Source organism: Dermacentor variabilis, chromosome 11 (genome assembly GCF_050947875.1).
Source record: "Dermacentor variabilis isolate Ectoservices chromosome 11, ASM5094787v1, whole genome shotgun sequence".
NCBI lineage: Eukaryota > Metazoa > Arthropoda > Arachnida > Ixodida > Ixodidae > Dermacentor > Dermacentor variabilis.
The window spans coordinates 33757980-33783081 of record NC_134578.1 but is presented as its reverse complement, the minus strand read 5'-3'; the positions used below and the strand labels follow the sequence as shown (position 1 = coordinate 33783081).

General features: G+C 47.5%; 1 protein-coding gene across 1 annotated transcript; it reads right to left on the bottom strand.

Annotated features, from left to right (window-relative positions):
- Nucleotides 1-15171: 15171 nt before the first annotated feature.
- LOC142563738 (17-beta-hydroxysteroid dehydrogenase type 6-like) lies at nucleotides 15172-22925 on the bottom strand. The gene is made up of 5 exons (XM_075674336.1): nucleotides 22612-22925; nucleotides 21484-21690; nucleotides 19486-19668; nucleotides 18765-18897; nucleotides 15172-17590 (listed from the first exon to the last, which is right to left on the bottom strand). Exons 1-5 carry the CDS (start codon nucleotides 22820-22822, stop codon nucleotides 17254-17256), a joined length of 1071 nt encoding a protein of 356 aa, XP_075530451.1. The 5' UTR covers nucleotides 22823-22925; the 3' UTR covers nucleotides 15172-17253.
- Nucleotides 22926-25102: the final 2177 nt, after the last annotated feature.

The window sequence follows — 25102 nt, the reverse complement described above, 5'->3', positions numbered from 1 at the left end:
TGAAAGTGAGCCAATGCGATTATATGACAAACGGGGTACTTCGTCAGCCTCATCGTCAGCCTCATAGTCGTCACCCTCATAGTGATACCAGAATTGATGAGTCAAGGCAGCGCCGAACTTCTGCGCCTTCTGGCGATGGTTCAAAATCTTGGGCATCCATTGTGCACACAAGAGCCGATAATCGAGATGTTCATGAATTATGGTGTGGCCCGAACCGTGACTGGTATTCACACGCCCTGCCAATTCATCGATGCTTCTCCTCCGTTCTTGTCTAATGAGCCTCTGCAATTGTGTTGGGGGTGATTGCACGATGGCTTTGGCCCGGCCATGGTTTGTCTTTGCAACTTTCACGCATTTCTTTGAACCGTTTGCTCTAGCGCTTCACAGTGGCCAATTAAATGCAATGTTCAACGCACACGGCGGCCATACGGCTACTAATTTCTTTTTCGGAAACATATTCATCTGTCAAAAACCTCACCACACCACGCCACTCAACTTTTGCAGTGCCCATTATGTCACGCAATCATGTTCAACCCCGTGTATGACAGCATTAGGGAACATTTATCCTTTCCCGTGCATGTCACTTTTGTAAATGAGATGCCTATGTGCTACGCGCATGCCCCGCAAACAATGAACCGAACCATTATTTCGCGGGGTGGGTTGGCACATTTTCATTTGACTCGCCTTTGTGCATCAGAAATGCGATCATACGAAGATCGCTATATATGATGCGTCAAACAAGGCAAATAAACATGTTGTGCCACCACACATTCACAGATCACAGCCCCCCCCCCCTCCCTCCACTCGCCCGATTTATCGCGCGCGACGTAAGGCGGCGTGCTTCCTCTAAGCTGTTCTCTGCGCACACAAGACTGAGCCACCATCATCGGCCCACCCATGCCGTCCCCCGTCCCCCCTCTTACGCTTTCACTCGCACATACAGCATGCGGCACGCGGTCACGATGTTGTGGCCCTTGGACTTTACTTATGCGGAACATGAGGGCGACTGCGAGGGCAGGAATGCCCTTGGAGTCTCTATATAGCTGCTATCGTAATAATATAATAGAAGTACCCGGCAACTTAAGCCTTCCGTGGCCCATTACTTTCCGCAAATAAAGTAACAAAATCGAACTTTCACCATGCGGAAATTCGCTGCGCCGCAACAATATCTTTTTTTGTGGGGCGGGGGGTGCCGAAATGAAATAACGCAAAGGAAAGCATGTTGGCTATAATCGAATGCCTACTTTTGGCACCTAGTGTGGCTACCAAAGGAATATCGAAAAAAACGTGAGATGCCTAGTCCACAGACAACCATACGCATACTGCTCGGTATCCTACCGGCGACACAAAATTTTCCGGAGAGGTTGCCCTCAAGCGAAAGCGCTGAAATCCGTCGAGTCCCCGCAGTGTTGGCGGCGAGCGACTATGCATTGTTTCGTTTTCTCGTCTTCCAGCCAAGAAGCGTCCAAAACTCTGCCAGGCGAAAATCCAGTCGGCCGTAGAAAAACGAACGCGCATCGAAATGCGCCGCGCGGTGGAGGATGCAGTACGAGAAAAACGCATGCGTTCTGGCTGGATCGGCAGCCCGCGGGTAACGAGAGAAAAAAAAAGAAAAGAAAAAGTGGCTCAATGTGTCCTCGCGAATAAAAGTCCAAGTAGAACAATAAATAAGATCTTATTTGCCTTTGCTGGCTTTAGTGTCTTGACATGGATGCTTTGGCGCAGGTAAAAAAAAATTCTTTATGTGACATGACGGCACAAATGAACCACCACAACGCTTCGTCTCATAGAACCTCGCTGTGTGCTTTGTCAACTCGTATGATAGTGTGCTGATCTGGCTTGTCTCTTTGTATGTTCCGATGTACGAGTTTACAAAAGTCAGCGCATCTTTGGCGTCAAATGTTTATAACAGCATTAAACGCACAAAGTTTCGAAATTGAAAATCTAAAGCACGAGTTTGGAAACGTCACTGAACCTTTCGCATCAAAAGGTCATGAGAACTTTACACCCATAAAGTTTCAGAATTGAAATCCAAGCGCTCCTTAGATTCCGCGGCCTCCGCGAGATGCCGAGACGAGCCCGCTCGCCATCAGAACGCCCTTGAGAGAGAGAGAGAGAGAGAGAGAGAGAGAGAAAATAATGCAGAGAAAGGTTAACCAGAGGTAGTTCCAGTTGGCTACCCTGCGCAGGGGGAAGTGTTAAGAGGGATAAAAAGAGAAACAGAGTGGAAGGGGGAGATAGAAAGAAAGGGAGACAAGCACGAACAAAGCGCGTACACTACAAAGCGGTAGGGGGCGGCATTCTTAGAGTCTGTCGTGAAGCCCCGTGGACCGCAAGAACCTTAATAGCGCGAGTAAGGCCTTCAACGCGGATGTTCTTTTGGAGCATTGACCTAAAGCTTTCAGTTCTGAAAGTGGACGATTGTCCAACTGGTCTAGTACTCTGCACATCACTTGTCTCTCGGCATTGTACGTCGGGCAGACACAGATAATGAGTGCTAGCGTCTCGTCGATGTTACATGTGTCGCACGTTGGGCTGTTGGCCATTCCTATGAGGAAAGCATATGTGTTTGTAAAGGTAACGCCTAGCCACAGATGGTAGAGCATGGTCTGTTCATGTCGTGGTAATCCAGGCGGGAGGTGCATCCGTATGTCCGGAGACAACGAGCGCAACCGACACATGGTGAAAACATTCGAGTCCCACAGGGGCAAGGTACACTCACGGGACATCAATCGCAGCTTAGCCGCAGGGTCTGTTCGCGAAAGCGGAATGAAGACTCGTTGACCACTTTCATGTGCAGAACGGGCGGCTTAGTCGGCGTGGTCATTCCCGCTAATGTTACAATGTCCTGGAAGCCACTGAAAGATTGTTTTGCCCCTTGTCATGGCTTTGAAGACATATGCGCCGGATTTCTGAGGCCAGTTGTTCATTGGGTCCGTGGCGCATTGTGCTTTGTATATGCACTGAAGGGCTGCTTTGGAGTCACTAAAGACTGTGCATTGTTGCGCTGGCTTCTGCTTAATGAAATCAAGTGCAGCACGGAGCGCCGCGAGTTCTGCACCCGTCCATGTGGTCACACATGAAGTTCTTAATTTGATTTCCTCAGATTGTGCCCTTGAAACTTTGTGCTGGGTGGGCCGCCTTGCGTTATGATATGTGACTCCCGATGGATATGCGTTGCCGCGAAATCCAGCCAGATTTCGCAATTTTCGCCCTAATATGTCTTTTCGAGCGTGAAAAGGACATTCTAGACAAAATCGAGCATGATTTCTGGCACCGCGGGTTTTGGTCGGCGGCGCATGACAACACGAAAAAATTTCGGGGGGGGGGGGAGGAAGGCTGAAGTCCAATAAGCCCCCCCCCCCTCCCTGGCTGCGCCCCTGTTCTGCTCGTAGTCACCCTCTACCGCGCATCCACTCAGTGACACACTGTGCAGAAACTTAGCGAAAGCTGCCTCTTTAAAAGGCCAGCCGCAACCGCAGATCACTCATGGGGCGTAGGATAAGTGGCCCTGACAGTCCGGCCGAAGTCAAGAACGACGCCCCCGCGATATCTCGCGTGCCATGTCCGGCTGCTAACGGAACGCCGGAGAGCATGCGTCACGCGTCGGCGCTCTTGTCCGAGCCTGCCAACTCGGGCGTTATCCAGCGCCAATATTTTTTTCGAACATAGTCTCCAGCGCCGTCAAGCAGAGGTGTACCTTACGTCGTCGGTAGACAGGCGGCGGTGAACCCTGGCAGTAGTCGACTGGAAACACCTAAACGCAAAAGTAAATCAGGGTTAAGTATAACGTTTATGATAGTTAAGAAATATAATTACCTGGCAGATACAGAAATAGAATATTCGTAACTACATGTAAAGAGCACAGATTTTGAGGCTTTTTTTTTGGTGTTGGAATAATTTCGAACACACAATGAGCGATCTAAGGAGCTATCAATTTATTTATTTTGATAATTAACATGGTAGCCTTCTTGTGTGGCAGAGATAGTCGCATTCGGACACGCAGATGTTCCTGTGGCTAAAGCCGAATGAATTCGAAGCCCGGAAGGAGAGGCTGCTATGAGTAGTTAAAGAAATACCCAATTTTCAGAAAGAAAATTTCAATTTTTTCCTCTAATTGTTGACGGCATGCTAATAGAAAGCGATCAATATTATCAGGGTCCTGACACGTAGGACAAAGAAGGCACGGGGCCAGACCGGACCTGTGTAGGTAAATATTGAATGGTGGGATGCCGCAGCGTAACCTTGTTGTGGAGATTTCTGATTTACGTGTGGGACACGATTCTCCCATGAAAAGGACAAATGATTAAATTGTGACGTTTGGACTTTAAGTTTTGTATAATCTTGTAAAAGAGAAAGTTTTCTAAACATAGCCGCAGCGACAAAGGCCGAAGTAGGCATAACGTACGTAGCTGAAACTTGAGAAAACCATCGAAAAAATTGAGACGCAAACAAGACGAAAAGAAGAGACACCACAATGCCGACCTAGCAAGTGACACAAATCAAAAAAATACCGGATCAACCCTCGAACACCAATCACCGACGCATGCGCAATGCTCTTAACAAGGATCAAAATTCTTTAAATCGATGAACGCACCACCCTATCTATGTCTACTTTCTATTTTATCATTTTCAAAGTCTGATCTTTAAAACTCAGCCTTACAGAAAAGCTCCCTCTCAATGAAAGGGCGAGAAGGAACGCTGATGCATTCTCCTTCCTTTTGTACACTGATATGAAACGCCTTAAGTATTTCTTTTTTGGTTTTAGTCCTACATCTGCCGGAAATCGCCACATTTTCAAAAAGTGGTGTGCACTTTTTGCATCCGCATCACTGCCGTCAGTCTCACTGACGGCAGTGATGACTGTGAAAAGGCTGGTGTCCGGCTCCTTGAGTGTTGGTCAGTATAGACCTTACCACACTTAAACCTTACCACACCTTACCACACGCGCACTTAACTTTATCTACGCATGTTATCGTTATGTTAATGTTATGTACGCTATCTACACATGGAAGAAGGACAGCCTAATATTCGGGAGTTTTAAGTTACCAGGCGAAGCGCTAATGGTGGAACCAGTAAATTAACAGTTTAGTTGCGACGCTGCCATATTCGTAGATGACAAAAGTGTGGATGATGTTGACTTGCTACACAATTATTGCGAAGTCATCTTCCGTTGTGATGCGAACCACGAGTGAGTCGGGAAGTGTTCGTGGCAAAAGAGCTTGTCATACATAAAGCACATGAAGCGATAGCTCATTCCATTTTCTTTAGTCCCAGTCATCAAGTGCAGCTTACGGCTAGAAGCTGTCGTGCTTTCCCGAATGTGCACATTTATGTGTTTCTCGCGAAACGTCGCTTTCTTAGCAAGTCAGCTGTTCGACGTGAACTGGATGCGCATTAACACAGGAATAACTTTTTGTCATTTATTTAAATATTTATCCTGTTCACACACCCAGCCAAACAAGCATCAAATGATTTTTTTTGTTTATAGCAATGATACGCTTTAATAAACGTATTTGACGCTTTTCAGTAGTGCATTCAAGGAAACAAACAGATGAGCGAGCCCGCCACAAAAAGTGTGGCGGTTTGAGCAAGTTTGTACATATAATCTTTATATACGTGGCGTACGAAAAAAAAAACGACAACCACACACACACACACACACACACACACACACACACACACACACACACACACACACACACACACACACACACACACACACACACACACACACACACACACACACACACACACACACACACACACACACACACACACACACACACACACACACACACACACACACACACACACACACACACACACACACACACACACACACACACGCACACACGCACACACACACACACACACACACACACGAAGTATCTGAGAAATATGTAGTGCTAACTTTCAAGTGATTCTTTGTTGATGAGAAACATTGCACATATATACGGGACGTTTTTTTAGACTATACACAATTTTGGATAATCGCCGGTGGGAGATAGCATAGTTGTTGTCCTTGAGCTGGATTTCTCGAAGCGTCGGGCATTACTTGCACACTAATTCGGATTTTTAATCAACGAATTAACATAAATTTCTTAAATAACTTAATGACTTTGCGGCAGATATTGCAATTGGACGAATTGAAGTAGGTGAGTTCGCAAGACGCATCTGCTTGAAACGAATTTTCAGGATGACAGCGGTTTTAAGGTTTTCAGTAACAAAGTGTGCGATGAAAAAGATGTGCGTTGCAGTTGCTCTTGGGCTTCACTGCAGAAAACAGCCTTTTGTTTCAGCAGTCACTGTTTCTTCCCAGCAGATAATCAAGGCGGTTTTTCCATCCTTTCTAATCGTGTCATCGAGGAAAGGACCATATTAGCGATTTTGTAAATGTTCAAATATCTTCCCCAGGCAGCGCTTCCAAACTCTAGGAAGATATCCCCGTATCTAGGGACTTCAGGCATTTTTTAGGGAAATAAAAAAAATGCTCGTCCAAATCTACTAAAATCTTGCGCTGTTAAGAAGAAAAAGAACTTCTGCGACGCCACAAACAATACGCGGAACTGCCGCATGAAGGCCCCCGTGTTGTGGTTTCAGCAACAGAAAATGATCTTCGCAATACCACGTGATGTATGACATCATCCGACTGCAACGTTGGCCCACATAGTGCCAATCAAACGACCGGGCGTCGATGGCCAGGGCTGGTTAACTAGGTACTGATATTGCGCTATTGCCGTTGTGCTGAAGACCTGTGTGCACTTGAAAGGAAATTTCGATCGGTAACGCGTGAAACACACACGTGCCGGAGCACCTAACAAAGCAGCAAGGCAAACCTCGGCGTAAACGGGCAGATATGTACGTATCTGCATTATGGACCATATGAACTATGACCATTTATCGCAAATCGACATGTAAAGAAGGGGAGGAAGAGACAAGGCGAGCGCTAACTCTCGAAAGTTTGCTGTTCACACGGGCACGTTGAACGTATGCCAAAAAACCTTCAAATGCGTGCTTTACGTTAGTATTGGAAGGCCTGTTTTCGGCTGGATTCCTCCACGCTTACTCTTCGTCTGTCGCCAAGTCGTTCTTCCGTATAACCGAGAGCGCAAAACATAACGAAGAGCGTTCTATGGGCAAGAAAGAGAGAGTGTGTATTTCGAAAGACGTTTTGCAACAGCGGCACGCTGTGTGGCATTGTCTTCACTCTGGCTTTGCTGATGTGTCCGCTGCGCTTGCACACGCGTCGCGCGTACACACTAAATCGACGACGTTTAAAGCGGGTGTCGCAGTCCCAGATCTGCATGCAAATGGCAACATACTCCTCCTCCCCCTCCTCACTTACCCTTATACACACACACGCACACCGCCAGCTAGGAATTTGAATACTAGCACAGCTCTTGCGGCATGAAGTTCAAGCTCGCTTTTCGTTTTGACTGTTAATAAACCACGCGCACCACAAAGAGAGCCACTGAAGGCCGTATTTATGTAATTTCTGTATTCTGAACCTGTGTTAAAACTGTAACCATTCTGACCTTCGTGGTTATCCATTCTCATGCCGACTCTGACGCAAGTGATACCGCAATGGCGAGAAGGGTAATCCGACTGTTTGCTCGGTTTATAAAGAAGCCACCGTGCACAGGTGAGCATTCCCTACGCCGTCTGCTTTCCTTTTAGCACCATTGTACCTGGCCGTTAGCGGTAGCTTGAAGAAGTTCTGTGGTACGCTTCATTGGAAATTTCTCGTTAACTTTATCCTCGGCTTCGGAGCCATGTCCCCACCGAAGCCGGCATCCTGTCTAAACTCTCTCTCCCATTTCTTTCCCTGCTCCAAACGTTTTTTGTGACGTCTGGTCCTAGGGGGATCTTCAGCCATCTGGAAGCGGCAGTCAAAGCTCAGTTAGTAGCATATCGAGCAGGTGAGTCTGCATGGCAGGAATTTTCTAAGAGCTTAGGCTGTTTCATTTGATATGACGGAGGGAAACGTTCCGTGTGAACTCATTAACTTGGCGTGCAATGAGAGCGAGACAAATGGCGAATTCGGCAAGTCGCGCCGGTGGGCACCGGGGTTCCCCAATGCGCCGTTTCATCCAATCATCGTCGCCCCAGGGTGCCCCAGCGCGTGCCGGTGCGATTTGCCGACTTCGCCATTGTTGTAGTGCGATCTGCTTTTAGTAAGAATAGAATAATATAAACTAGAAAAAGCAGTTCAATCAGGCATCTACAAGAATGTCCAGGCGCACCTGTCCAGACGCACTGGGCTTAAAGACGCACAGCTTGGACTTACGAGGCTCTGGGCAACTGCGACGCAATCGCACCGTTATCGTAAGCAATACATATTTGACACGCTTCAACGCACGGCGGCTGCTTCAGAGTTACAACTATAATGACAGATAATTACAGTACAAATTTTAAATCATTACCACAATGCGAGAAAGATGAATATTGCCACAGGCAAGACAACAAGTGTAATTTCGTAAGACGTTTTAAATTGCTTCACGGATTTGATATTGTCCTATCAAGAATGGTTAGTATGACATGTACACGTAGTTGTGAACAGTAATTAGTTCCCGTCTCCCTTACAAATCGCGTCTCCCTGAAGTTGTAGGTACTACGTGTAACATATTTTTGCATAAATTTATCAGTGTATCGCGAACTCAAGTGAAGACAAGCACAGAAAAATTAAGCTGTAATGGGTTGAAGAAGAAGTATCTCCAATCGATTTAAATGTGCCACAGAAAGTTCGTATATTCCTAAGCAATATATATCACGCAAAGCGCGCTTTGGCAGTTCGTGAAGCGTAGAAATATTTCGCTTTGATGCATAAAACCAATCGAGGAGGCAGTATGGCTGTCGAGATTCAAGAAGTCTGCGACATAGCAGTATCTTAAGCCGCACATGCAGCTCACGCGTTTGTATTTACCTAAATGTCCCAATGATTTCGATAACGAAGTCTTTGATAACATAAGATGTTCATAGCAGTTTTAAATACTAATCGAAGGCAACACCCAAAATATATCTGCAATCACGCGCTCAATATTATTATTACTGTTATATGTAAAACAGATCGTAATCGTAATTCATCATAACTTTTGTTTTGTTTCGGGCAGTAAAGAGAACATTCTTCGTTTTCAAAACTTTCATTAGAAGCTGGTCAGCGCTTACCCAGCGGCCCAAGAGGAGACGAAGACGAAGAAGTGCGGAACGGTAGACCTTGTTCTGTGGTTGTTCAAAGTTGTGCGACTTCTGCATATCTGGAGCTTCCCCGAAGACGTCGTGCTCCGGAATGGAGCATATCATATTGACCGCAAAAAGACGGGGACAGAGGGAGAGAACACATAAACAGCACCGCCCGTGCTGTTTATGTGTTCTCTCCCTCTGTCCCCGTCTTTTTTGCGGTCAATATGATATGCAGTAAATACCAACTAGGCCAAAGTGAAGTTCTTCGGGAATGGAGGACGGAGGAACTCCGCGCCCTCATGATAAGGCGAGTCCCGCGGCGGTAGCCGTGTTCGTGGGAAACCGCGACATCACCGACTATAGGCTTCCCGATTCATTTGACAGCTCAACAGCGGCAGAGATGGAATCGGACAGTGATTACACGCTAGTCCAATCGCGCCACTTGAAGCGCAAGCTTCGCTGGACGTCAGCAGGCAGTGATTCTACTCATAAAAGCAGATGTGACGAACGGGTCTTCTCCGTGGGCTACACCCCAACTACGGAAGGTACGAATATGAATTCGTTGAACGGACAATCACTGACCAAATACTTCGATCGCATAGCCTCAGGACATGTGAGAGAGATCCGCATTAATGCTCGGAAGAACATTCTGACGGTGGACGTGAATTCTCAGGCAGTATTAGAGGCTTTGAAAGGCATTCAAGTGGTTGGTAACATCCCAGTTCGCTCATTCCTAGCGTACGGCAGAGATACCCGCACTGGTGTGATATCAGATGTGGACATTGACATAAAGGATGAAGACCTGCGATCTCTTTTATCGTCGACAGTGCGAATCCTCGACATCCACGGATTCGGCCGCTCCCGGTGCATCAAGTTGGTGTTCGAGTCAGACTCTTTGCCAGCATCGGTCAAAGTAGGTTATCTGAGGCACTCAGTGCGTCCATATGTACCACGACCGTTACAGTGTCACAAGTGTTTCAAACTGAGCCACCTGAGTGCTGTGTGTAAGAATCCTACGTCATGCCAAGGACATGGTAGTGATCATCAGGTAGACTCCTGTGAGGCTGACGACATGAAATGTGCAAATTGCTCCAGAGCTCATGAAGCGACATCCAAGGACTGCCCCAAAATGGCAAAGGAGAGGCAAATTCTGAGAAAAATGGTGAGAGAGAACTCCACGCACAAGGAGGCTGCTGATTCCGTCCGCAAGAAAAGGCGCCGGTTGCGGCAAAATCGTCGCCGCTCCCAGAGCAAGCCCCGGGGGTAAGAGGCACTTCCTTTGAGTACTTGGATGCAAAACGTGCCACAGAGAGAGCAAGGCCGGCACACACAAGATGCGCATCCCCCAGTACCTCCGCGCCCGTCAAGGAATGAGGCGTCATCCAACGTGCGTCCAACCTCTTCGGCTATTGAGTGGCCTTCGCTACCACTAAGGGCTTCCGGAGGAGATACTTCTTCGGCACTCCCCAAGTGCCGGGAGGGTAATGAAAGGCTTGGAAATGAAAAGGTGATAGGCATGCTTAAACAGCTAGTAAACACTATGCGTGTATTACTCTCCGGATTGGCAACGCCAACTGCACTATCGGTCGTGAAGGCGTTAGATGCTATGGAGCCGCTATTAGCGGCTCTATAATAAGGGTGTTAATCATGGCTCTCACGATAAAACACTGGACATTGGAACAGAAGATGCATCATTCTGTTATAATGAAATGGAATGCTCCAGGTCTATGCGGCCGCATGTCTGACTTTAGGCAACGAGTCTTCAAATACCGCTTCCCAGTGATCGTGATATGCGAGCCAAATCTCACGTCGGAATTTCGCCTTTCCGGATACGTTAAGCTCTGGTCACGTGAAGATGGACACAAGAGCAAAGTGTTAATGTGTATACGCAGTGACATGACGTTTGTGCGGAACACGATCACTCCACATGACAGCAATGAATATGTGTATGTGACACTAAAACATAGACTACATGTGTTTTCGATCATCGGCGCCTACATACCTCCTAGACAAAGACTTGAACTCTCTTATCTATCCACTGTGTTACAAAGTTCCCCAGGCCCTCATGCTGTTATTGGAGACTTCAATGTTCATCATCCTTACTGGGGAAGGGCCGCAATGAACTGTCGGGGTAGGAACTTGATGGACCTCATAGACACTGAAGGTCTGGCAGTCATTAACGATGGATCTACAACTTACACCCGCGGCACTACCTACGGAAGTTGCTTATACCTCACTATTGTATCTCAGAACCTCCTGCCCTTAGTCAACTGGTGCTTGGACATAGAAACGCATGGGAGCGATCATATACGAACATATGTACAGATGAAGTGGTTTGTGCAATCAACTGCATCTGCTGTACGCTGCACTGATTGGTCCACATTCTCTACATCTGTCGAAGAGTACTGTGGAGACATCACTTCACCATCTGATATAGAAGACATTATTGTATCATCAATGCACGAGACAACTAAGTTGATCAGTGCACCTACATCCAGAACGGCGATTGATATTGAATATGAACGGCTCCGAGCGATCCGTCATAGAGCGGTAAGGAAGGTTAGGCGAACTGAATCGTCATTAGACCTTCTCTTATGTCGACTAGCTCAACGAAAAATACGGCGTCACCTTCAAAAAATGGGAAAACAACGGTGGAGGACCTTCTGTTCGTCTATGGATCCTCGAAAGCCACTTTCTAGGATCTGGCAGATAGTACGAAGCCTTCGTGCCCCTCCTCAGCAAAAACATCCTTTGCGTGCCGTAGCACTTCACCAATTTTTGACGGAAGTGCAGGTTGCTGAAGACTTCTGTAAGAGAGTCACCCGTACCGATGTTTCAGCATGTCCAACATTGGATCGACCCGTGCTAGCTCCTAAAGATGATCGTCTTGACCTTCCTTTCACGATGCCGGAATTGGAAGCTGCACTTGCTGCGTCGAGACCATCTTCTGCCCCTGGACCTGACGATATTTCATATACTGTTCTGTGCCACCTTGGGATGGAAGGTCGTAAAGTCCTGCTGTCATACTATAACGCAACGTGGTCATCCAGTACAGTTCCGAAGCAGTGGAAAACCAGCCATTTGGTGGCCCTCCTAAAGCCAGGAAAATCGCCTTACGAAATGTCATCTTACCGGCCAGTCGCTTTAGCTAGCTGTGTCGGTAAGGTGATGGAACGGATGGTGCTCACTAGATTAGAATGGTTCATGGAAAAGAATGAACTTTATCCTGAAATGATGACCGGATTTAGACGTGGCCGGTCTGCAATAGATGGGGTCATTGATCTCGTGTCCACGATCGAACACGAAAAAAAGTGACACCGACTTGTAGGAGCAGTTTTCTTAGACATAAAAGGAGCTTATGACAATGTACATCACGAAGCCATTCTTGATGCCCTCAGTAATTTAGGCATCGGCGGCCGTCTCTACATGTGGATTGAAAATTACCTAGATGGTCGCACAGTCTTCATGTCCACGAATGATAGCGAAACGACAAGACACGCTGTGGTCCGTGGAGTGCCTCAAGGAGGAGTCCTCAGCCCGACTCTTTTCAATGCTGCCCTTATTGGCCTTGCGGAAATAATTCCTGATACAGTACGCATCAGTACCTACGCAGACGACATATGCATATGGGCATCCGCAGTCACGCGACCGCAAATTCGTGCCAGGTTGCAACGAGCTGTTTCTTTAACGTCTCAGTACCTGCTGTGCCAAGGACTGAAACTGGCCCCAGACAAGTGCGCTGCGATAGCGTTCACACGGAAGCTTATGTGTTGGTATCCAATTATGATCAATGGAAATGCCATCCCATATGTTACACACCACAAATACGTAGGCGTTGTCATTGACCGCGGTGTTTCACGGTCGAAACATGTGGCCATGACATAATGTTAAATGTTAAATGTTAAAGAAAAAATTAACTGGGCTTGCTCAAGTTTTTCGCTTTCTGACCGGTATGAAGTGGGGCCCATCTGAGCATTCGCTACTCAGGCTGTACCAGACTCTCTACGTCGGATACATTCGGTATAGCCTGCCAGTTTTATCAAGTATGAGCCCGTCATGTTTGCGTACGCTGGAAAGTGCCCAGGCACAGATGCTGAAAACATGTCTCGGTGTTCCTCGTTGCACCTCAAACCACGGAACAATTGAGGAGGCTCGCGTCACCCCTTTACCTGTCTATCTACGATGCGAACCTCTTCGAGTATTCCTGCGACTGCTTTGCCGTCATCGACGCCATCCCTTATCGACATTACCCAACATACGGCCGGACTCCACTTTCTCAAGAGCCGTTAAATGCCAAGAATCTGCCATATCAGCACACTTTGCCCCGGCTGACCTTCCACATATGCCCCCATGGGTAATGTGCAAAATACAGGTAGGTCTATCTATTCCCGGAATTTCTAAAAAATCGCGAATACCTACCGTCGGCGTCAGGCTTTAACACTTGAATATATGTCGAAAGAATATGACTCCACGGTGAGCGCCTATGCAGACGGATCGGTCTCGTCGTATGCGTCTCGTGCGGCTTTCTTCGTGCCTGCGCATCAATTCATTAGACGGTATCGTCTGCATAATAGGACGACTATAACATCTACGGAACTAGTGGCAATCAGAGAGGCCGTTCAATATATTTCGCGACAGCCTCCTCAAATATGGACAGTCTTCAGTGACGCAAAATCGGCTCTTCAACTACATAGAGTGGTGTTGAAAGAAAGCGCTTGCAGAGTGTTGGCTCTTTAAACTGCCGAGCTCTACACTTTAGCGCAAGAAAACGGCCACCACATCACATTTCAGTGGATTCCCAGTCACTGTGGTATACAGGGCAACGAACTGGGTGACGCCGAAGCGAAGAAAGCACTCGAAGAACGAGTCACTGCTTTCAATTCCTTTTTCAAGAGCGGACGTACGTGTATCCAATGTGAAGTTGGTGTCCCATCTGGTCGAATTAATATATACGACTTTGTCGTCTCAAAATCCAGTTGTGAAAGGACCCACTTTTGTCGTCTCCCTCGCTACCACTAGTGGCACTACCAGCTTCAGAACTGCCATAAATATGCTTTTTCCTAGTCATAAATCTTCTGCACACTCTTGTATGTGTCTAACCTTCTCTAAAGCCTTCGGGCGTCGGAAGTATTTGTAATAAATAAATAAATGAATCCGCCATTTATAATTAGCCTTCCTCCTCGAAGGAGCAGGTGTTACCGCAACTCTGCTTACATTGCCCTTCGTTTCAGGACTCTCGTGGGCGATCACGCCGTACTGGAAAAAGTCATGGACGCCGACCTGCAGCAGCTGCCTGAAAAGACTCGCTCAGCGATCGACGAGCGGTTCGTGCAGCGTCTGAAAAATAGAATGCGAGTCCTCTTGTCGTGGTTTGTTCGGAATGACTGCGCGGAAGCCGTTGAAGTCATCCGGAGGGCCACGCTTGATCAGTTGCCCAAGGCCACTACACTGCTGGTGGCATAGTGGACCACATATACCGGCTGTTGATCGACCTGCTTCCGGCTGAAATGATGGACGAAGCACTGCATATCGTGAGATCAGTGGCAACGCTTTTCGGGAGTAGGACACAATGATTGAATCTAACGTGCTTTTTGTTGTTAGCTGAATGCGCTCTTGCCGAAACGGTTGTCCATTATTCCTATGCTTCATTCCTGCTTGAGTCATGCGGCATTTTCCGCAGCCATTTACGTGATTGCACGCTGATCATTCTAGATTGCGGAACACTTATAAAGAGAACAGCCAATTATTGTTCAGCGCAACATAAATTGAATATATCATCAGCTTCATAATAAATGTTCTTATGCCGCTCGGTACTTAAACCACTATTAGTAAAAAATATTCGCAAGGCCTTTGTGTCAATAACTAGCTGCAATCACACCCGAAACACTACGATGTACTGTTCCTTTTGAGAGTGGAGAGTACAGTACAGTTTAAAGCATGTAGCACACAGAAGTTCAAAAGAGCAAATAAATGCACACGTTTTGCTGGTTTCAGTGTTTATTTTTGGGGACAGGCATGAAAACGAGAACACGTAAACGACGTGTTTATTTTAAGCTGCACGACATTTTAAAGAATTCTTGTGACATATAGTTCAATTCTAAAGCTTCAGCTAAACTATTCGATCCGACGGTCATGACTTCTAGGAGAAGTGAAAAATGTTTGAGTATTTTCCATACCTACAGGCATTACCTTTTTTTTAAAAAAAAGTTGCAGTTCCACGCGAAAGGTGAAGCATCGCGTGGAAGGATAGTAGTTTTATTGGCTGTATGAACGTGTAAATATAGGTGCAGTAAATAAATTAACAAGCATGGTTTCACGAGCGCACAAGGAAACATGATCCCATCTCACTCGATGACCGTGGGAACTCGCTGTCAGAACGATGGAGTGAGGAAGTGCGGCAGTAGCAGCGAGCGAATTGGCCTTCGCTCATCGCCTCGCATCAACGCGAATTATGCCGCGATAACAGCGCACGGCGGACTCTGTCCCCGTCCTAGATTACTTTGATGATACAGCGGTCGGTGCGGTTGCGCGTGGCCGCCCAGGCCGCCAGGAGTACGAACCCCCCCTCCTCCCCAACCTTCCCCTCGCCCTGGAGCTATTAGCGCGACTTCAGGTTGAGTCGCTATCGTCGGCTCACTCCCGCACACTGTCACTCGCACATATGGCATACGGCGCGCGGGGACGGTGTTATCGCCCTTGTACTTTATACAGAACATCACGGCGACGGCGACGACAAAAGTGCTCCTGGAGTGTCCAAAGTGCTATCGCAACAAAACGGACGAGCCCAATGGCACTTGCCGCTCTCAAAATGCGCTCACCTGATCAGACACCTCCACTACGTTGATCAGGCATGACCTCTCGTGCCAGGAGGCCAGCGTGAACGAGACGACGCAGTCTAGGAGACCAGGGGAGCAATTTTGTAAGAGTCCGCATGTCAATTTAATTTGCTGCTCAAGTGCTCATTGGCTATGGCGGCTTATGCTTCAGACGCGCAGAGCAGCCGAGCCAAACAGAACTTCTATAGTGGACGAAATGGACATGTCTGCTTGGTGGAGTTTTACAGAATACCTCCCCTGTATTCCGAGAGTTGCTTCTTTGGCATCCCTGAAGTTGATGTCAAGACCCCTCCCCCGCCCCCTTCATTTCATAACCGTTGATGTACTGCTCAAAGTCGATGAATATGCAAACTGGGTCATCGTGAATCGTCATCTACTTTGTTTCTGGCATTGTGGAAGGAGATGCCACTTGATCACTGCAAGACCTTCCTAGTCAGGTTACGCGCCTCAAGTGAAGTTCTCAAGTTGCTGAGAAGTGAATCTTGATATACCGACGGGAAGAAGCGTGTAAACCGTTCATCTTTCTCTGTGTTGTATTTGCGCAGTGGTCCCTGTTGCATTCGATGAAAGGAAGATATTTTAGCGAGTAGTCTTATTTGGCTGTTCTGGTGCTCGGCGCTGGTCGGCCTTAAGCCGCCCGTGCAATAGGAGCGTGATGTCGCGCAACCGAATGGCACAGCGCATTCGTTACCCAAAACCCACTGTATCGATCTTTGAAACGAACGTGTTGTCGTGCGGTAGCTTTTGGCGTCTGAAGGTTTAGATGCTGCGGTGGAGCACTCGGTAAGAAAAGCCCTCTTCTTTCCCCACCACGCTCTCCTTCGTCGACGGTTGCGGGAAAGGGTTCCAGCGCCGGGAGAGGAGAATGGCAGTGGCCTTAGGTGCCGCTGGAGACGACAACAATATGACAAATAAGCCTATTCGTAGAACCACCTATACTACTCAATCGAAGTATAAGTGGCTATACTTAGACTACTTCTGCGGAATGACCGGTTAGCGGGTCTCTTCCTCGCAAAATTACGGAACGAAACGATAAACGCTACGTCAATATCCTCGCTGCAACAAATACGCCCCTTCGAACTGATCATTCCTTCACTAAAGCGAAAGCTTCCTAAAAACGTTCAGGTATTCAGTTGCATTGACAACCTTCGCGAAAGGTTTCACCACGATTCTTGTTTTTGGAAGAGAGGGCCGGTTACGCTCTAGTGGGGGGCCGGATGGAAGACGCATGCTCCTACTTCCTCTTCGTAAGCATCGCTATCATGCGCGCCGCGTCGATGGCTTCGTCGACCATGTCTGTCGGCCCCATGTCGTAGAACCACCGCATGACGGCGTCCGAGAGTCCGCCGGGTTTGTAAGCCGCGCGAGGAAGTCGCTCCCTTACGGCCCGTTTCATGGCGTCCACTGCCTCCTGCGGGCTGTCTCTCATGATGAAGGAGTGGAGAACGTTCGCCCTGTGCTTACAGCGCGCGACAGACAGCTCGTTGATGGCGCTGCGAACGCTTTCCGGGAGCAGCGCCATGTCGCGGTCGTAAGTCTCTTCCATCTTCGCATGGTCCATCATCGCTGTTCTGTAAACAAGAACATGCGGCGTTTGTCACAAAGCCTAACCCTTTACTGAGGAGTCTTGTCTACAGGTAACATGCTAGAACGCGCTTATTTCTAGCTCAGTTGCGCTATTAAATGCGATGTTTTTGTTAAGCGCCATGAGCCAACACCGAATGACAGGCACCAAGTGTCATTTTATTGATTTAGAGCAGGACCACCCAACGAGGAAGGAGTTTTGTACATGACTCACTTTCTCTTCAAAGCACGGACCAGAGGAGACAGACCAATGCAAGATCTGCTGAGGAAGTGGTGTCACACAGGTGATATAAAGCAATAGAAATGTACGCCTGTGGTTCACACATGACAAGAGCTCTCTGGACAAGGTGAATTGGAGTGAAATCCACTTGCAGTTTCCTGCCTGGCGTTCTGCACTTTCAATGTTTCCGCAAAATATTTCTTTCTTTCATTGATTATGCTTGTTCTTCACGCGTTGTGCACATTTAGATGGAAAATAACCATTTCGATTAGGTATTATTATGGGCCGTCATTTAAGGGTTAATGCTCAGCACTGTATTTGGCTTGATAAGTGCACTTCTAGCCACAGTAAGATTACTATAAAACACTATAATAGAAAGCGCCTATAAGAGCAGCAACATTCATTCGAGGGACCAGTATGGGGGTCCCACTTCGCTATGCGCTGCCGCGACTGCGGCTATGCGCTGGATATAAATCTTGTACGTGTTGTGTTCCCACACGATGCCCAAGGGAACAGAAGATTCCGTTAGCAGTGGCACGTGAAGAACGGGACGACACATGTGAGCCAGCCCTAAGTATCATTGCATGGCAAAGAGGTACGCTTCCTAGATGACAAGGGTTAGTGATATGTGCGTGTCTCTTTTTTTTGGCCACGAGTAGTGTTTATTGTGTTTCTACGACTTCGTAACGCAAGTTGCGCCCTTCCTCCACGAAAACCTTAGCTCATACACATGCGAATTCAGTGTTACAGCTGTTTTCTTCAACCCTTCCTTCAATATAAACGTTCACTTGATAGCCAGTGCTCGTGTCATATGATGCTCCTTCCGTTCCTGTGTAACTTTGGCGCTGAAAAGTTAAACGTGAACACGTACCAACTCGCTCAGTTTACCCAACTGCTAAGACTACTAGCCTGATCGAAAATTCGGAAATCCACGAACAAACCTGTAGGCGGCAGGCTCTACAGTGCACACGTGAACGCCCCTGTTGAGATACTGACGTCGGAGGCCGTCGGCGAGCGTGGTGCAGGCACTCTTGGACATACTGTAGGTGAGGCACTCGGGAAGAGTCATTCGACCTGCGCAAAACAGACGACAACTTTGCCAGACGACGTCGCACGCCGAACGCGCATGGATAAAAAGCAGCAGAAGAGTCTTTACGGCCACGACTAAGTTTGCCCCAACTGCAGGCGCCGTCATTAAGGTTCTTCCCACAATAAAGGCACAGGCTATGCCATGTTAACTCGATGGCCAGCGTGGGGATCGATCGGAGACAGCAAGGGTGTATGCAGTATGTTCGCGTTCGTCTGCATCACAGCTTTGCCAGTTTCCTTCATTATTCCCCTTTGCACCCGCATTGCAGCAGCACATTACAAAGAAAAAAATAAAGAAACTCGCACTGAGTATGATCTTATACTATCTCCGATCGGCGAAAATGCTTACCACCAAATTACCAACAGTAACGACCGTGTCCTGCTTGTGGAAAGGGCCGAGCAGACGCTTGCGCTCCGCGATAAACTTGGTGCGCACGCGCCCAAGCTCACTTATTTCTTCTCTCCGCGCTGTTGTAAGGCACTGAGACGCTGGTAATCAAAGCTCACGCAGTGCATTAAATACAGTCAAAGAATGGGAAGCATGCTTGCTGGAACAAAACGGGCACTACAGACCCAAAATGCTGGTGACCAGGACGAGCCTTCCGTGAGCCTTCTTGAGCAGCGGCAGGAAGGTGGCAGACACGGAGAGTGCGCCGAAGGTGTTGACGTCGAACACGGATCGGACGCGTCTCAAGGGTTGCCACTCGATGTAGCCAATGCTGCTGATCCCGGCGTTGGCGACCACTGCCCACAGATCTATATTTTCGCCGGGAATACAGCGCAACGACAGGATCAGAATCGCTCGTGGTTGGGTCAGCCAGCGAATCCGTGAAAGGCAAGAGCGGCACGCGGTGCATGCAAAGAAACAGGCTGAATAAAAAGAATAATGGAAGTTTAGTCTTAGACCATATGCGGATCATCCGGCACTCCGCTAGAGCAATGTGGTGCCGGAAACTTCACCATGCGGCTGTAATTACTTGACCCAAGTTCAACCCTGTTTTTCAGTTATCATAGTCCCCGAAGGGAGTGTGCTTGGGAAGGGGGGGGGGATACTTTTCGGGAATGGAGAAAAAGAAAGGAGAGAATTGCTTGCTCCTACGGGTTCGTACACTTCATTTTTCCTGAGTATAGTCTCAGGCACACTGAGCTCAAGCCAATTAACGCCGAATACTGTCTTCTGCGTAGTGATATGTTACGTTGAGTATGCGGTCTCTCGATATTATTGACATTACTCTTATTACTGCTGGCAATGCAATTAGCGGCTTTCGTGGCGTGTCTGTGTTGCGTTCCTAATCGCCTCCCTGTGAGTTTTGGGCTGTCCCTTGCTAGTATCGTCCTCGACCCTCTCTCTCACATACACACAGGCGCACACAAACTGGTAGGTGGAGGTCTGAAGCAATAAACAGTTGTCAAGCAGGAAATGTCGCTGGAGGCAAAATTTCGACAACGAAACTCATCTTCGTCTGGGCACCAAGTGCTCTCTCTAGCAGAGTTTATAGGCGCGTAGCCCACTCGCCTCCGAGCTCGGTGAGGAAGAGGAGGGGAATAAGCAGGCGCAAGTAAGCCGTTCAGAACGCAGCCCTTAGGCGCCAGTTCCTGCGGCGAGCATCAGCGTTGGCGGCGTAACCGAGCGACCGAGCACAGCGAAAAATCGAAAGCGAACGGGCATCGAAACGGGGGATGAAATACGCGAGCAAGAAAGCGGAGAAGAGGGTTAGGCGGAACCAGGAGACGGAAAGCGGAGGAGGGTATGGTGAAATTGTGAGAAGCGTAGTGCGGCGACGATGGCTACGAAATGGCGCCAGAGTAGCGCGCGCCATCTGGTAGATTTGTCGGCGGTGGCTGCTGTGACTCGCGCCCACGCGTTACCCACGCGCCGGCTCTCGCGATCTTCAGATTAGCGAAGCATTCGCGCCACATTTCGCTCCCTTTGCAACGTGCCGCACAAGACATTATCCGCGCCAGCGAATATACCGCGAAATGAAAACACGTATATAGCTGCGCTCAAAGTTCGCATTAGGGGAGCATCGTAATAGTCGGGGAATTTTTTGTCACACCTGCTTCTTGGAAGAAGCTGCAGCAGTACCTGCGGCGAGCATCAGCATTGGCGGCGTAACCGAGCGACCGAGCACTGCGAAAAATCATGGGTAACTTATCCCCCTTATCCCCTTATCATGGGTAACTTCCTCCCCCGCCCCTGACCCCTGTGTTCTGCTTTTTGAGCACTACTTTGCGCAGCAGCTTATTCTACTCCTCCTCCTCGTCACTTGAGAGCGGAAGAACGTAGGCTATGTATATAAAATTTGTTACTAGGGAAACCAGTTGCTGCCCTGACACAGACAAGTTCCCTTGTCGAAGCGATGGCGGCAGTCGCATTCCTTGTTTGACCACTGTTCCTCCCTTCGGTACTTTGGTACACTAAAAAAATTCTATGGATAAATGCAGTCTTTTAAGGGGATTGTCAAAGACAAAAGCAGAATTAAAAGAACAGAACAAAGGCTAGCGTCCACTTTCATGCTAAGCCAATAATTGCAGACGACGCATGTGCGAGCGTCAAGAATATTTGCTTACGCTTCCCACCGAGAGTCTCCTGCACAATCTGGAAAGCTCGAGCGACTTCTTCCTCCTTCGTGACGTCCATTTGTAAAACCCGGATGTTTGTCGTCCTCTTCAGTAACTTCGAGCCGTGACCGCCTTCGTCCAAGCATCCGGCGTACACGAAGAATCCCTCATCAGCTAGCTGCGTGGCAAGCATGAAGCCAAAGCCGGTGTCGCATCCTGCGATGAGTGCTTGCGCGGTTATTCAAGGAAGCCGTACACAGCCGCCAGACAATATATTAACGCCGATGTGGGACTCAAGCGACCAATTGACTGCAAACACGAAAACAAAAGCGCCACCCGTGTCTACCTTCTAAACCACATTCTGGTATTTTATGAAGCGAACGAAAGGCATGACCTAGTTAACTCAGTACTGGTTCCCATCTTTTGTCCAAAGTATCATCCGGGCTCGTGCTTGCAACTTGACTTTCCTGCAACTACAGGCGTCTCTCTAAGATGGGAAGTCAGATTCAAAGTCAGAGTAGTCAGAAAGTCGAGCGCTCGTTTCTCGTCTCGCTTCTTCTTTCCATGTTTTTCTGCGCTACAATTTATTGATACGGATTGCCTGTTCATTTACCATGGTGTGTGCAGCCACTGATGTGTAACTGCACGTGGGTGGGCAGCACGCAAAGCCGCACACCTAGATTGTGGCAGGCCTCATTAAGATAAGCGGAGAAACCACGCACTCCATATGGTAACGTCGGAAGTTTTGACAACTGTGCAAGCAAAAAAAAATATTGGAGGTTGTTTGCAGTGCACGTGTGCAAGTCCAATATTGTTTCTCAGCCACACGACGAATCAACAGCCGAGCGTCTGCGACGTTAAAAACTGAACACAAACTTCGGGTTTGACTCTCGGGTGTGGTTGACTACATTCCTACAGGTGCATAATGCAATAAGTACTTCGGGTTTGACTCTCGGATGTGGTTGACTACATTCGTACAGGTGCATAATGCAATAAGTAGACAATGATCCACGACATTGGTGTCGGATGAGAACACCCGAGCCAATGAAGATGAACCCGGAGCTATTACTCAACCATGGCGTCCCATACAGTGCGCGGAACACTTTACTTGAGTTGAAAGCAAGCAATCAGTCTTACCTGTTATAAGCACGCACTTTCCTTCGGGATCGACGAATCCGTTGAACAAAGCACGGTGTCCGTACCAGAGCAACCAGTAGCCGGAGAACAGCGTCATCAACAGTAACCCCACGTTGGTCGCCAGACCTAGGAGCCATGGTACTCGCGAACACACCAGCCACAGCAATATTGCAGCCAACCAAGTCAGACGGGTTGGGGTCAGTTTGTACATTCCTAGTGCTGCGCGATTGTTGGCACAGTTGCGGACAAGTTATGAGACTAGAAGACACTCTAGTTTGGGACGATGCAGATACCTTTGTGTCCTATGAAAAAGTGTGACGAAGAGTAGTGGCTGAGTCGAGAAGTAGCCTAAGAAAAAAATATGTAAGGGGTTGGGCGTATGGGGAAGTAAAAGCGTGGCAGTTTGGGCGAGTTGGTATGTCATGACTTTTTTAGGCTTGTAGCGCAGTTCAGAAAGAGCAAAAAGGAAGGTGGGAGGGGTAATGCCAGGGAACGGAGAACAGAGTGAGCGTGAGAGGATTGTTTTTTTTTTCCTCTTTCGACACCACTGCTTTGCAATGATGCTCGGCGGAAGGATGGACGCGAACATGCGGGGCACGTCGTTACGAGTGTATTATGAAACACCCTCAAGGAAGGAAAACTGGGTTCAAGGAAAATAATGTTGAGGCATAGAGATGTTTCGTCCTTAAAGACAATACTCAACACAAAGAAGATGAACAGGCAGCATGGAAAAAGAATGAAATTGAATACAATGTAAAGTTAAGCCCAACAGGCGCCTTGACACGACAAGGGTCGGTTGCTAAGTTGGCGCTCAGTACCAAGCAAAAAAAAAAAAAAGAAGAAGAAAAGAAAGGCAATGCGACACCGAATTTTATCACGTAGAGTTAGAAATGCTTTTCCTTACGCGAGCTCGAAGAATTTCGTTTCTTTAAAGCAAACCTAGCAGAGAAAGTCATATACTACACAGCGGCGCTCAAAATACGTGTTGTGGGATTTCACTGAACATAACAATGCCTTGCAGTCAAAATATGCATGTCACACCGTGCGCGGTTTTTAGCGTAACATTCCTCTACCGTGCAGTAACAAAATAGCGTCTGTCTTCGGACTGTGCATAGTTGTGTGAGGATAGGCCGCATAAGAGAGCCGCTAACAGGCATGAGCAGATGCACAACCACATTTTTGCGACATTCCAAGTCATGATATCTTCATAGCGCCGGAAGCGAAATGCAAACTCGGCCGTGTACATGAATTTGTGTTTACCTAAAAAACACAGCTAGTAAATATAGATCCATGTTTTTCACCACGACGTTTGCCGTAGCTTGCGAGTACGCGACGCGCAAAACTGCTGATTAAAATCACCACAGCCTGACTTTCGTCTGATGAAGTAAATAATAGCTTATTTTACCCTCCTACAATAACCGCATCTTTGTTTTTTTAGACAACCTGCTACATTTGTGGCGCGATTCGATATTTGAAGTTCGCACATATAGCATGTATCCCTAGCCTAATCTATCGGTAATTTCTCTCTATTCACAACCTTACTAAGTAAGCGTCTCTAGGGCAATAAAAAAATTTCACACTATATCTTTCTATAGTTGAAGAATTTCCCTCGTGATAGAAGTGTGGACCCAAAACTCTGAATGATTTGCGTACCGTGGGCAGTAAATAAAAGACAATACCCGATTTCTATTCAAGATCCTAAATTTTTTCTTTTCCTATTAAGGTTAAAAATAAACCAAAGGCGGAGGTTCTTTCGTCTAGAGAGCTGCCTAAACGTGTTAGCGATTGGTGTCTGAGGTCACGCTTCTGTAATTGGTGCCTGGGTACTAATTATGAACTTCTGTTCATGCTGAAAAACCGAAGCTATGGAAAGCACAAGTAGTTATGTAATACAAACATAACAGTAACACATACATAAACACACAGACACTAAACCAATCGCGTGCATCTAAACCAACTTCTACTTCTGCAAAAAAAAAAGCTACCCACATAGTTTCTGGCTCAGATTACTTAGGTCATATCAGACCATTGTTTATTAAACATAGAATATCTCCCATACATCATCTAGTGCCATTTACCACACTTCGCGCCTTGAATAACTTGAGCTTACCTCGGGCTAAGTTCATAATCCAACTCTCATCGGTGACACAAAAGCACACTCACACAAAAAGAACAATTGTTCAGCAATTTTTTGAGCATGCGGTGGGCTCATACCCAAATTAGGGTATTCTCTTTATATTTTTTGACATGGTGTAAAATGAAAAATACTGCTGTGCATTTCGTTTGAACTTCATTTACTTTATCGTTATCTTGAATTGCAATGGTGTTTTAAACCTTCTGTTTCTGTTATACCGTTGTTTTATGCTTTTGTTTTTGCTTCTGAGTGCCTTGTATATTTGAATTTTACTGTCGTCTTACATTAGGTTTAATTCGATGAGCAAAACGTGAACAAGGTGAATGCAGGAGCCAACGTTTCGACAAGTGGACTTGT

Bases quoted from the DNA above. Each gene is read 5' to 3' on its own strand.
- LOC142563738 (XM_075674336.1), bottom strand. From the start codon at position 22,822: ATGTACAAACTGACCCCAACCCGTCTGACTTGGTTGGCTGCAATATTG. The intron at 18,898-19,485 runs GTCTGTAGTGCC...TGTTTTGCGCAG, and splicing joins CCTGGTCACCAGCATTTTGG to GTCGAATGACTCTTCCCGAG. The intron at 17,591-18,764 runs GTTTGTTCGTGG...TCTTGTTTACAG, and splicing joins GTAGAGCCTGCCGCCTACAG to AACAGCGATGATGGACCATG.